Consider the following 14,683-nt stretch of genomic DNA (forward strand, 5'->3'; position numbering starts at 1 on the left):
GACTTCAGCGCTAAAAGTCACCTGTAAATTTCGTGAAGTGCCTGGTACATCATGTCTACATATGGTGTGCAGTACGTGGGCCACCAGGACCGACCCGGAGAACGTAATATACTGTAGAAAAGCCACCCACCTTCTGTCCAAAGTCACACAAAAATAACCACAAACAAAATGGCGGACCTTGGGATTGCTGCACGTGTGCGCCACTGGCACTGAATTTATAGGGAGGCAGCTATAATTTTTTATCTTGAATATTAAAATCAGTATCGTATAAGATTCAAAACTTGTATGGAATTTATTATCTTTTTAGCAGTTACAATATCTAAAATATTGCACACACATATTTTGGTTGAGTTATAGATAAGGCGGTATTGTATTTGACCTTATTCCGATAACCACCCCTACTATTTTAATGTGATGGTCTAGTTTCCTAAACGTTCGTCTCCGAACTTTCCCGACATTTTTAAAGCGACAGTAAAAGTGTTCCGTGTGAGGAGAAAGTGTCTCACAATAAGACACATAAAGTCTGACAAGATAAACTCATCCTTTCAGTCTGTAAGGCACACTTTCCGTCTTAGCCAAGAACGGTATTTTCTTCGGGAATCTCCGCCCCCTTTCGGACGGACTCGGAACCAAGATGGCGACCCCCATGGCTCTGAATATCTGTAGTCTGCCTTCCGATCCACTTCTGCACGTATTGTCTTACCTCAACTACGATGATTTATGCAGGTAAGGTTCTCTAAACATTGCTGCAGTTTTTGGAACAGAAAGGAAGCACGAAGTCACTGCCAAACATCGCTAAAAAGGGGCGATACGGTCCGTATGTGGCGAGGGGAGGGGCGGAGCCGTTCATGGGAAAATACTTCCCAACAGCTGCGGACACGGGTGTCGAACGGCTGCCAAAGTCTCCGACTCGTGGGAAAATCTGGCGTACAAGTGTCTCTCTGTGACGAACGGGGGGTAGAGAACTACAAAACATCTAAATATTGAGCTGTCATTGCGCAGAAAGTGGCTGAATTTGCAAGAGTCTGCAGGCAAACAGTGACCGATTTATCTGTCTATAAGTTATAAATAAATCTCGGTTCAGAGGCCAGGGTTCAAGGCTAACGTCACCCCCTCTCGACACGGTCAAGTTCACATTCCGGCCATCATTATGTAATACTTATGTGTCAGTGGACCAGTGGAGTGAGATGTCAACAGGTCTGAGTTATCTCTACTCACACTGTAAAAACAACATTTCCACAGTACAAATCAAATGTATTGTTAGCTGACTTGTCAATGTTGTTTTACAGCAACTTTGGACATTTCATATTTTTGGGACAAAGATATTAATGTCAGTTAAACACAAAAGGAAATTTCAAGCAGTTTAAGGAATCATGGACAAGTATTTCCTCAGAAAATGTTGCAAAAGACCTTTCACAGTCAGATGTGCCATCTTTCTTTTTAACGGTGGAACAATTTCAAAAGTGTATAAAGAGAATTCAGACTCTACAACTGGATAGGAATTTGGAGATTTATTTTCGGACATTTCCAGTGACATCCATCACTCTTCTTCAGCCTCTTTATATATTGTTCACCTGGATGTCTAACCTTCACAATCATAAATTTCAAAATTAGTCAACTTTATCAATCTGACCCCTATTGAGAAAAGGCAAACATTCAAGTTGTATTTTAGCGAGACATAGACATAGAACTCATCAGGAACTAAGTAATCACACTGAAAGATTCTGATCAAGGAGGTTTATATCAAAAGTTTCAATCAGTAAAACACTCAGTTCTATCCCACGGTGCTATTTGCATATCTGCTATGCCTCCCAGTCAGACCCTTTGAGCGCCAAGTGACCATGACCTACATTACGGCTATAGAGTCCTGCCACTAACTGTGACATTATAAGTAGGCTCTGTAGTACCTGCACATTGTGATGACAGGCACTTAAAGAACAATGACATGTATGTAGACTACAGGTATTACAGGAATTTTGGACAGGTGAAAGTGTTCAAAGTCAGCCCTTTCAAAGGTACTCAGTCACTTGACTAGGATCTCTTTCTGCCTTCACAAGCAATTCAAGTGTTGAAACTGGTAGCATATGTCATTAAATCTAGGATTTTACATTAGGAACCAGTATGATAACAGAGTTTTATATGCTAAAGCTTTAAGATACGATACTAACTTATTCTAAAAAACTTATTTATCATTAAAAGTAACAGTTTGAGTGAAAGTTACCTTACCCTGTGTTTGTCTTCTTTCTCCCTCAGATGTAGCTGTACCTGTAAGAGACTGAAGGAGCTTGCAGGGGAAGATGAGTTGTGGAAGAGACAGAGTTCTATCTGGTGGCTGTCAACGAGGTATGGACTGGGGTGGACTGGGAGCTTACTGTTCTTTTAAGTACAGAATTAAAACTTTCTTCCAGCACAAAAAAATAGGTCATAGAATTTTCAACTGTCCTACTGCAGTCTTCCTCAGAATTCAAACTTCTTGACACTTCTGACCAATTGCTGATGTCATTTAGCCTCCACCAGGCCCTGTTACGGGCGTATGAATCGTAGAATTCGGCAGAAAAAGGAATAATTACTAGCCAGTAGAGTCAGTCCTCAGTGAAGATCACATTTCGCCCTGCAACTGAAACCCTGGCGTCGTTAGTCTGGTAGAGACTAATGTCATTGATGATGATTCGTAAGGTACAATGAACCTGTAAATACTGTACATAGCGTCTGTCTCCTCTGTCACAACCAGTGGAAGAGTAGCTCAACCGTTCCTTTTAAAGAATAAAAGTTCATTTGGGCTAAACTGGTTGGATATCTCTTTTCACTTTCACCAACAAAACATTTGTTTCCTTACCGTTCATAGTTGTTCCAGTGCTACTTGGAGGAGACACTTTAAGGAACAGTTTAAGAATCTTGGAAGATACATCAAGTCTTACAGAGCCCTCTACAGGACTTGGGCTCGACTGGAGACGTTTCTGGCCGAACACTGCCCGAGACTTCTCGCTTCTATCAAGGGTGAGATGGGTTTGTTTGTTTGTTTGTTTATTTTCTTGTTAGTCATATATGCATCACATTAAATCTTAAAGGGTTTTGTACTTTACTTGTATAAGCCTGTTGAAGTCGAGATGTATGCTTATGATTTACACACCTGCATTGTAGTGAATTTACAAGCAAGCAAGCTGCTTAATCATGCCCCCTAGTGACCAGGTTTGATATGGCAGGTGACCATGATGCTGTGTGACCAAGGAGGTTTCAATGATGTTGATAGAACCTCCTTGGTCTGAGAAATTTTTTATATCTCTAGAAGTTGTTTTCTCCTTTTTTTTATAAGGAAACCATGCTAGTTACAAAAGCAGATATTTTCCGGAATGGCACCCTGTGAGAATTTTATACTATTTATAGACTAAGAATAAGCCACCATCGCTATATAAGATATCTTCAAATGTGTAGCTCGGACTGTTATATACCAATATTGAAAGTTTCTAACACAACCCTATTTTCTTTACCTTACTTACTACATGTACCAGTATTATAACCCTTTCCTCTGGGCCTCACAATTCACCCAAACTTTGTTTTGCTTTGAAAAAGTAAAATCGTTAACACTAATAATAACAGGGCTAATGATTTTTCTTTGCATGTTCCAGCCGGAGCCACGGAGCGAGAGTTGGACGAGATTGAAGTGAAGATTCGTTACCCGCTCCCTAACGATGTCAGGTGTTCCTACAGGATGCACAACGGGCAGAAACTGGTCGGGCCCGGGTAGGTGCAGTTCTCTTGCCTGGTGCTAGGGGGAGTACAGAAATTAGTGTTTGATACACTTCCTTATAACATTTTATGGTGTCTTTATTTCTATCATAACTTTTATAGTTGTGGAGGATTGACAACAGTGGGTTTTTTTTCAACCAAAGGTGACAATGTTGTGAGTTGTTTCTGGTCCTGTCCCTGTTAGAGAGACTTTTCTTGCTTACATTTTCTACATTCAAAGTCTGTTTCCAAAGCCACCAATGTAGTATGTAAGTCTTTATGCTCTACTATTAACCCACTATAGAAATTGTTCACTTGACTGTCCGAATTGTTGTGTACTTTCTGACTGAAAGTGACCAAAGCTAAACGTTGGCTTGAAAGCTCATCTGTGTTAGTAGAAGTCATTCGGAAGCAAAGTTGAACTGTGATTTCCGACACAAAAATTGTACTTTTGTAATTTTTGACTGTCCAATGCCAGTCAAGGAATGAGCAATCCACTGATTCTGTGATGTCACATTATGCAGATAGAACATGTGACTCGTTGAGCAGTGGATCATAAGTTGTAGAAAGTTTATGGCACCCATTGCCCTGTCAATGTTGCGGGATGGTTGCAATGTAAGGCCTAGATATAACAACTGTACAAGGTACAAAGTATGGCATCTACTGGTACATACCAACAGTTCCATAAGGCTAATCTACCTGATACAAGAGTGTATAGTATGGGATGAGAATGGGCTTTTACAATATAGATAACTTTTTTCTTCCTCTTGGTAAGATATTTTGCTCTGTGTCCAATATTTTACGTGACATGTGTCTCACCCCCCAGACTGATGGGCTGCATGTCCATCTCAAACCACATGAGGTCGGAGTACCTCCTGGACCTGCAGACGGCATCCGACTGCTTACAGGTAAGAAAACACCTCTTCTCTTCTTTATTTATATTGAATTATTTGATTGCTGTTAAAAATGTGCTATCGTTGATTTCTCTGCCTTATTTATATTGAGTTATTTGACTGCTGTTAAAGAGTGTTATCATTGTTTTCTCTCCTGTGTATTGTGCTATTTGGCTGGAGGTAGCAAGTTTAGGAGCCCTTGTACAAAATCAGATGGTACCCAGGCTATAATAGTTCTACCTTTGCGATGCATGAGTACTTAGGAAAAATGAAACATGATCTTTTTCTGTTTTTTTTTAGGAAGAGTCTAATAGTTACACCTTTCCATTGCAGGAGTACTCTGGCATGTTCGGATGTCTCCCCCTGACTCTGTGCATCCACACCGGCTGCAGCCAGTTCATGGCACTGTCTGAGAGGGAGGGCTACCTGCGGGGGCAAGTCTTCTACCCAAGCCAGGTACAGACTTGTTTGTTTGTTTCTTCGTTTGTTTGTTTCGCACAACTAAGAACTGCCGTGTTGCGAAACACACCGGTTTTGTGATACAAGCTGCTCCTGATTGGAATAAATGAATAGATAAGGAAGTGGGGGGGGGCAAGTCTTCTACCCAAGCCAGGTACAGACTTGTTTGTTTGTTTCTTTCACACTCACTCTCCGTTTTATCGCCTGTTTTTTCCCCCTGATGTGGGGGTTAGACTTGCTTGCACCAGTATGTGGGGGCTTGATGGCAGCACACCAGGCACCTCTGTCTGCTGGGTCGACTTGTAGTAGGTTGAGGAAGTGAAGGTCTTCCTTCGTTTTGCAAAGGCGTCAAAAATCCCAGACTGTCTCTCTAAGGGTAAATAGTGAAGCTCCTTCCACAAGGGGTTCCCTAGATTCACTGGCAACCCAGATAAAATCACAGTAATTCAAGGGCTCTCATTGGCAGAGGGGCATTGGCCTTGTTCTAGGTTCGGATTCATAACTTATTTTTCCTTGACACCCACTTCTAGCTGCTGACACTTGTGCCAGTGCTGTATGTGGGCTCCAAAAATTCTTCTTGTTTACGATTTCGACGTTGATCATGAAAAGTCTTAGACTGAACTAACATGCAGAGCTGTAGGAACTGTTAGTGGTTGGTCAAAAATGATCCTACCTGGCAAAATGTGCTTGCTTCTTATTTTATGTTTTTCTCACATTCTTTTATGTATAATTTCATGATAGTTTGGTTTTAAATTTGGAAAATACCAAACCCTGGCACTAAAGTCAAGTAATCTGCAAAGTCTAATATGTTGGCATAAATTATGTTAATGACCTCACAAGAGCTACTGCCTAGTCAACTATAATACAATGCTAAACTTTCTTCCAACACTAAGGTATTCACGGATCGAATTTTCGACGACCACTGTCGCCTTCTTCAGGATCAATAATGACCAACACTGCCGAACGTAAACTCGCGAGAGTTACGGACACGTGACTCTATTGACACATGTCACTGCGGATACGTGACGTCAGCAATTGGTCAAACGTGCCAGGAAGTTTATAACGCCCACTGTCTCTGTCTCTTGGTCATTATTGATCCTGAAGAAGGCGACAGTGGTCGTCGAAAATTCGATCCATGAATACCTTAGTGTTGGAAGAAAGTTTAGCATTGTATTATGATTACAACCAACACAGATGAGCTTTCATTATGCCTAGTCAACTGTTGAACAATAAATAAAAATGTCTGGATAAAAGTTCAAATAGGCTATGTTATACTATATCAATGTTAGTAAATGTGACATTAAGATGCTTCCTTAATTGTTTTTCATAAAACCCACTTTAAGCCGCTGACAACTATGACAGTGCTTTATGGGTGGGTTGCCAAAAATCAATGTTATGAGCGTGTTACTATAACTTTTACATAGATACAAAACTTGTCCAATATGAAGAATTGCAGCAACTTCTTGTGGTTCCATCGAATCCGTTATCTCCTGCGTTAAAATCTTTTGGCTTCTTTTTCAATGTTATACATTCCTGTATGTATATTTCGTGATACTTTGTTAAAATATATCAAATCCAGGCATTTAAGTCAAATATTAAAGTCGTAATGTCCAAATTTGAGCATGTTGGCATAAATTATGTTAATGAGCTGTTGTCCATTCTTCCACCTACTAGTATCAAAAAGCAGGTTTAATGCTTGTAACTGCCCAAGTAGTCTTACATGAAATTGATGATGATAATACAAAGTTTTGCCCAGGTGCTACATGACAGTAAATCAATGTTTTTGGACAATGTAAAACACACTAGAACCTCAGCTTTCAACATTATCTGGGTAATAAAGTTACGGTATGCTATGTGACACTAAAGGTGGGCGGCAACTTTCCTTATTTTCTTGCACACCCATGTCTCGCTGCTGACACTTGTGCCAGTGCTCATGGGTGATCAAAAATTCATTTATAACGTTCGGTTTTTGTGTTAGTTATAAAGAACATGTTAGTTCACAGATACAGACAGTTATCAGTGTGTATCTATACTACAGACAGATTCTTTATTTTGTGGTTTTGAGCACCACATAGTCAGTTGTTAAACAACTTTAAGTTACAAAATGTAGATGATAGTTTTACTGAATGCCCCTGGATAGAAAACATATAATATCTAGCAGATACATCATGGAAAATTATCACAGTTGCCATAGTTACTTGCTTTTTAGCTGTCATGCCATAATTGTGCATAAATTATGTTAATGAGGTATGTGCTATTGAAGCTTGTGGGTGAGGGGAGGGAAAGATGTCATTTAACCTTGCCCAATATAATTCTCTTGTTCCTCTGTGGCACAGAAACTGATTTTCAACTTTCGAACCCTGCTTCTTTCCTTGTTTTTCTTTTTCACCCTTCTTTGCTGCTGACACTTGTGCCAGTGCATGGGTGACCAAAAATTGATTTGTTTCGTTATGTTTGTTTCAAGCCTAATATTACATCAGCATCTTTCTTATAGTGTAGAAAGAGTCTTCATGGTGTGGTTGCGCCCACCACACTTAGTCAATTGTGAAACAGCTATAACTTACAAAAAGTTAGTGATAGTTTTGATTCATGCCCTCTGGTAAAAAAAAGATTTGTCTAACAGATACACTCTGAAAATAGTTATCAGATGTCAATAGTTACTTATTTTTATCTCTCCTACCAGAAAGTGCATAAATTATGTTAATGAGGTCATGCTGACACCCTACTCTTCTTGATAATTGTGTTGGGTTCTATTACGTGCAGAGGTTTGACGCTTGAGGCTTACGCCCGAAGCTCCCTCATACACAGGGCCGCCGGCTTTACGTCACCATCCAAAATGATGAATGCAATCCCTTACGATATGTCCGAGCTAGAGTCGACTCGTAGGAGCTAATTCGGACCCTAGAATCCACAGAATTTTATCCAGATGGCGAAGCAGCGGGGTTGCGTTATCGCTTGCGCCACGAGGACATGTTGGTATAAATGTAGGAAATTTTGACATCTCTGCTTTTCCTTTTTTTTTCACCCACCTCTGCTGCTGACTAAAGCGCGTCAGTGCAGAAATGTGGGATGCAAAAATTGTTTTTACGATCTTTTAATTTCTATGAACATAGGCCAAGGGAACACAAGTGTATCTTATCCTCCAGAGCTTCATGCAATGTTTGTGGTTGTGTGACTGTGTTCATCAAAGACAGGATCGTCAAATAAGTAATTACAGTAAAACTTCTTCTCTTTATTTTCACTTTATTTAAGTTTTTTATCAATTATGTAAATAGTTCACCGTACGGCCAGTTTTTAACTACTAGTTTTGTAGGTATTCCTGGTTGCATATATTATGTTAATGAGCCAGGCTAACAATATTTGCCTGAAGTACAGTCCTAGAAAAGGTTGATGCAGGTTATGAAACTGTACAGTACAAATCTTTTAAGATAATATGATGTGAATTGTATTGGATATATATTGATTACCTCCAAAATGATCATATTTCATCACCAACAGTTAAAGATATTCCTTTTCTTCATGATAGTCACACTTTTTGCCATTTATCAATACATGAATGATGAATGATTTTATTCGTAAGGAACTAGTGGGCAAATACACCCGAATTACGTCCTTATTACATGGTCTATACATTACAATCACATAAAACTATGACTTACAGTTCACTAATATTGCAGCGATGTGACTAATCTAAAACATAACGAAAAACAATTACGCAGTTAAAATCTATACTTTAGCCATGTTATACAGCCGTATTGCACAGTGGAGGAAGGAATTACTGAGCCTCTTGGTATGGGCTTTAGGAACACTTATTGCACTAGAGTTTCTGAGTCTGAGTCCGATACATGATCATTGTTAGAATGTTTGAAAAGGTTAACTAGGAAACTGTGCTAGGATCCCCCCATATAGGCCCTCTTGTATCTTCTTCATTGTTTTTCACCCACCCTCCACAGTGACACAGCGCGTCAGAATGAAGATGTGGGGTGCAAAAATTATTTTATTTGCAATCGAGTTTTTAAAACAGCAATGATGTGAGTGCCAATGACTGTATAAATCTTTCCCTCTGCTTTCAATACTTGTGGTTGTTTAGATGCATGTAAAATTATCTGGATTGTAACTGAAGCAAGTAATGTTGTTAGTCTTCTTATACATATCAGTGTGGATGCCAACTGTGACTTGAGCATGTTGATCAGGATAGGATATCATTTAAAACGGCCAAAATTTGTAAGGTTTCCCAGTTGGCATAAATTATGCTAATGAGGTGAAATGGTGGTGTAAGAGACTTTCTTCTAGTCTTGTATATAAATAAAATAGTGAGCCAGGATCCCCCCCATTTCAGTTCTATGCTTCTAGTCTTGTACATCAGTGGGTGTAAATAAAGTAAATTTGTATATGAAAGGTAGCATGTTAGCTTTTGGACCAGGATCCCCCCATTCAGACCCTCTTGCTTCTTCTTTAGTTGTTTTTCACCCACTCCCCGCAGTGACAATGCGCGTCAGAACAGAGATGTGGGGTACAAAAATTATTCTTTTTTGCGACAATTGCGGTTTATGGACCCCGCAGGTTTAATGAACACCGCTACAACATGTAATGAAACAATCTATTTTGTTCTCTGCATAAAATACTTGTGGTTTTGTAAATACAGGCAGTAACATCTGGATGACAATGCAAGCAATTAATGTTATTTTTCTTCTTGTATATTATCAGTTCAAAAGCCAACTGTGATATGAGCATGTTTATTAGAACAGGATATGGTCTAAAATGGCCAAAAATTGGAAAGTTTCCCAGTTGGCATAGATTATGTTAATGAGGTGTAAACAGCAGTTCTATGCTTCTAGTCTTGTACATCAGTGGGTGTAAATAATGTGAATTTGTATATGACAAGTTGAATGTTAGCTTGAGGGCCAGGATCCCCCCTCCAGACCCTCTTGTATCTTCTTTAGTTGTTTTTCGCCCACTCTCCGAACTGACAGTGCGCGTCAGAATGAAGATGTGGGGTGCAAAAATTATTTTACGGTTTTTTCACCGTTTACGGTCGAGGATTAAAACACGGTCGAGGATTAAACATTATTAATATAAAAGAGTTGTTCTATTTTGCCGTCTGCCAGTCAAGTTATGTGGTTGTATACATGCAAGCAAAACTATCTGTAGGATAAGTTAAGCCATGCATGTTATTTTTCTTCTTGTGTATGATCAGTTCAAAAGCCGACTGTGACATGAGTATGTTAATTAGAATAGGATATTGTTTTAACTGGCCAAGAATTGGAAAGTTTCCCTGTTTGCATAAATTATGTTAATGAGGTGTAAATAGCAGCTTTTTGCTTCTAGTCTTGTACATCAGTGGGTGTAAATGATGTAAATTTGTATATGACAGGTAGCATGTTAACTTGTGAGCCAGGATCCCCCCTCCAGACCCTCTTTTATATTCTTTAGTTGTATTTCGCCCACTCCCCAAACTGACAAAGCGCGTCAGAACGAGGGTGTGGGGTGCAAAAATTATTTTACGGTTTTTACACCGCATTCAAGTCTGTTAATCACGGTCGTGATATGGTGTTGTAGATATCAAAGAGTTTTGATATTTTGCTTTTGCATTCAATATGTGTGGTTACATACATGCAAGCAAAACTATCTAGATGATAAGTCAAGCTGTACATGTTTTTTTTTCTTCTTGTATACTATTAGTTAGAAAGCCCACCTTGATATAGCATGATTATCAGTATAGGTAATTGTTTTAAACTGCCAAAATTAAGAAGGTTTCCTAGTTGGCATATATTATGTTAATGAGGTGAAAACTGTAGTTACTTTCCACTACACTTGTACAAAAAGTAAAACACAGTAATAATAGCAAATCATGCCTTATCGTGCTGGTTTTAAGTTTGCCATGAAGACTTCACTGCATAAACCACGAAAAACTGGCGCAAACATTTCTGCAGTAACAGTTACCTGTCGTGTATTAAAGCGATAAAAAATAATTCACAGCAAAATGTTTCCCCCACCCCCCTACTTGTAGTCCCCCACTGCTTTTTTATTATTCTTACACCCAGGTCTGTTGGCCTGGGTGCCCAAAAATATGATTGGATAAGTCCAATTCTTTGTGTTGGATAAATTCCCTTCCATGGCTGAGTCAAATTTGAAAAGGAACTAGTCATGTATATTGTATGGTTTTTCCTATCACAAACCCATAGCAATAAACATGTTGGGGTAGTGTAAAGGTGCCAATATTCTTGTTTAGAGTCATTTTGGAACATCTCTTGTTCACAATAGGTAAGGTTTTCAAGATGTACAATAGTTTCAGCCATATTTAGCAGCTTTGTGGCTTATTGCATATATTATGTTAATGAGGTCTCTGACTGCCTGTACTACTACCTTTATGTATTACAATATTACACAATACAGTTTAAATGAACCAAAGAAATTATAGGACTAATTATGACAAATCAGATGACAAGCATATCTTAATTATGCTGATTTCATATCTTGGTTTTAAGTTTTTTTCGTCATTTTCCCAATCAAACTAAAAATGCCAACCTCCCATTGAAACATTGATTGATACAACTGCTTGACAAAAAGCTGCTTTTGAGTTATATTTCCACTCATGCTCTACTGAATATCATCAATCAATAATCGCCAAGCTGGCAACATATGTTTTCCCTGGTTGAATAAGCAATAAATCAAATGAAAGGTGATGTGTAAGAGCTCCCTTGGAAATCAGTTCCTCAGTTAACTGAAGGGACCACCCGTAAGATTTATATATAAATAGATAAAATCTTGAACGAGAACATCAGTGATGTCACCTCGGGAGACAATGGGTTCTTCTGCACCACTCAGTCCGGTCTTCCGTTGGTGATCGAAGCTCCGCTGTAGAGATGTCACTGAGCCGCACAGGAGACGCACAACCCTCATTGACAACCTAAAAAGGGATGCTGGGCTCAGTGACATATCTACAACAGAGCTTCGATCGCTAATGGAAGACCGGACTGAGTGGTGCAGAAGAACCCATTGTCTCCCGAGGTGACATCACCGATGTCCTTGTTCAAGGTTCAAGGAGCCCAGCATTCCCTTTTTAGATTGTCAATGAGGGTTGTGCACAATGTACACTAAAAATAATTGGATAAATCTTGGATCATAGGCAGGAGAGAACACTAAACTGAAAATTTCCTTTGTTTTTCTATTGTCACCCCTTTTTGCTGCTGACACTTGTGCCAGTGCAAGGGTCCGCAAAAATTGATGATCATTCGCGGTCATTTGAGATCATCAGACTTGTATAGTCGTAAATAGTTACATAAGAGAGGTATGACGCCAAAGAGATATATGAACAAAGAGTGTGTGGTTTGATAATGGTTATGATATAGCTTCTAGTCAAAGTGTTTTATTTCAGTTAAATTCTGTTTCTAGAAGTTAATCATCCTAACATTTTCATTACATTTTTAGCCATAGAACATTTACAGTTTAGCCTTAAAATGCACTTTATATGTGAAAATATAAAGTGTGCATAAATTATGATAATGAGCTATTTGCAGTTTATTGCTGTAGTGGGTTTTGCTGTATTCTGCTTTTGATTCCTATCAATTCAGCCAGAAGTTTTATTTAGTAGCATTGGATGAATCAGTTATCATGCTGGTTTGAAGCCCCTTTTTCTTAATAAAATAAGATGTAGGCCTTGCCATAGATTTCACCCCCCAGTTGAACATTACCAAAAGAGCATAGGTTGAATGTAGGGGAAATCATATACATGTACTGTCATTTTTGTTTCTTTCACTGTAACTCTATGTTCACTGTTTTCATGGTCACCTCTGTACCGTGAATTTATCATCCCCGAAAAAAAACTCTTGTTCTTATTATTTATGATTCCTTCACACATCTGTTCTGTAAATTACTTGCTGCCACAGTGAAGTTAAAGTTCAGTGAAACTGTCCATTTTCCTTACATCATGAAACTTTGCTAGTCTCCAACCAGACCCAATAGATTGCAAAGACCGTATCCAACTGGAAGAAGGAGCTTATAGTGCAATCTAAGGTCTGGAACAAGTCGGTCTGAACAAAGGCTATTAACATCTAATTGTTACCTAATCAAACTGTGCTTCTGTAAGTGAGTTTATTACTCTCTGTCCGCACGGGCGTGCGGCGCCATGCCGGGCTGACACCTCCAGGCCGCGACTGAGAGGCCGTTCACTTGGGCAGGGCTGTACCGCGAAAATTAAACTTCCCAGGAAAAATAAACTAAATGTTGCCAACAGAAAAGACTTGGTCTCTTTTTCAAAATCAATCTATTACGAAGATCGCTATCAAAACTGCTTCAATCGTCACAAAATGCTATCAATTTTGACCAGTTACGTCGGAACTGTAAGGGCAATTCCCGCCATGTGGTCACGTGGAATCTTGCAGTTAATCTCTAGTAATAGTGGCTTGAACCCGAAACAGTAAACATTGTCTACGAATGTTTTTGTAAGAACGGTTTTCCATGATGCCACAAACATCGCCGATGGGTGAAAGGAACTGCTATTGTGAGAGCTTTTTACTAGGCTCAACCAAGGCGCGAACCTCCCACTGGGACGTGCGCGGGTGACTGGGCTTGGTCATAAAAAGATTAGTACCCCGGACATTCGTACGGCTGTTAGCATTACAACGAGGAGGGGCAGCGGAACCTTTATTGAATAGAAATGCTCCGCCCTGTTTGAGTTGTAGCAGACCTTGGGTTTGGCTATGAAAACTCATTCTGCCTGTTGGATACGGTCTTTGCCAACCCGTAGGTCTGCTTGGAGACTAAAACTTTGCTACCGTGAATATAAGTGAATAATGGCATCTTACTTGAAATCAGCCTCTATTTATTTATTTTATTCATTTTTGATTTACCACATTTGTGGAAGGTTTGACATAACAGGTGACTATCACCTTTTCAAGATGTCAACCCAGATCAGACTGTAAGGTTTGGACCATCGCACACCGGGGCATACCCCTACTCTTTTTGAAAGGTGTGGTGGGTTCTTTAACGTGCGCGGGGTGTTGCTCTCCCCAAACACGGGACCTCCATTTAACATACTATCCGAGGGATGTCCCTAACCCTAGATGAGCTAGGTACTCATTTACACCTGAGTGAAGTGAGGAAAGTCGTGTTAAGTGCCTTTCCCAAGGGCACAACGTCGGGGCGCAAGTTCGGACATGTCTCTGGGCACAAGCTTCATATTGCCCAATACATTTTCCTTTATTTACGATCACCCCTTGTTGCTGCTGACACTTGTGCCAGTGCCAGGGGCTGCAAAAATTAGTTTAGATAAGAATTATCGACGCAAGGATGGTAGGCCGATAAACATAGTATCAAAGGGGGTATATGACAAAACGCATTTGGTTTGGTAACTGCTATAGTGTAGCTTTTAGTGAATGTGTTTTAATCTGAATGAATTGTTATTCTAGAAATGTACCCCTTTGACACTTTTATCACATTTTTAGCCATGTAACATAAAGAGCTCACCCTTGAAATGTTGTTATATGTGAAAGTATCAAGTGTGCATAAATTATGTTAATGAGAAATAGCCAGTTTGTTTCTGTAGTGGGTTTTGTCGAACATTTATATACCATATTTGATTCCCATCAATTCAACCCTTTAAA

At 39.4% G+C, this 14,683-nt stretch overlaps 2 protein-coding genes across 3 annotated transcripts in view; one reads left to right on the forward strand and one right to left on the reverse strand.

Annotated features, from left to right (window-relative positions):
* The window catches only part of LOC136421765 (CUGBP Elav-like family member 2), an 83,148-nt gene extending 82,939 nt beyond the window's left edge, over positions 1-209 (reverse strand). The window contains exon 1 of one of the 2 annotated variants that reach the window (XM_066409291.1): positions 131-209. Coding sequence is in view for 1 of the 2 variants with exons in the window: in XM_066409285.1 (XP_066265382.1) it covers positions 22-53 (32 nt within the window). In the remaining variant the exon portion in view is untranslated. Of the gene's footprint in view, positions 1-21 lie in introns of both variants that reach the window. The other variant, XM_066409285.1, reaches the window with a different exon arrangement.
* Positions 210-422: 213 nt separating this feature from the next.
* LOC136421643 (F-box only protein 3-like) overlaps positions 423-14,683 on the forward strand; it is a 37,379-nt gene continuing 23,118 nt past the window's right edge. The window contains exons 1-6 of the mRNA XM_066409110.1: positions 423-726; positions 2,254-2,343; positions 2,846-2,997; positions 3,627-3,741; positions 4,553-4,634; positions 4,953-5,075. Of these exons, the coding sequence (XP_066265207.1) occupies positions 635-726; positions 2,254-2,343; positions 2,846-2,997; positions 3,627-3,741; positions 4,553-4,634; positions 4,953-5,075 (654 nt within the window). The 5' untranslated portion in view covers positions 423-634. The remainder of the gene's footprint in view (positions 727-2,253; positions 2,344-2,845; positions 2,998-3,626; positions 3,742-4,552; positions 4,635-4,952; positions 5,076-14,683) is intronic.

Source organism: Branchiostoma lanceolatum, chromosome 16, assembly GCF_035083965.1.
Source record: "Branchiostoma lanceolatum isolate klBraLanc5 chromosome 16, klBraLanc5.hap2, whole genome shotgun sequence".
NCBI classification, from domain to species: Eukaryota; Metazoa; Chordata; class Leptocardii; order Amphioxiformes; family Branchiostomatidae; genus Branchiostoma; species Branchiostoma lanceolatum.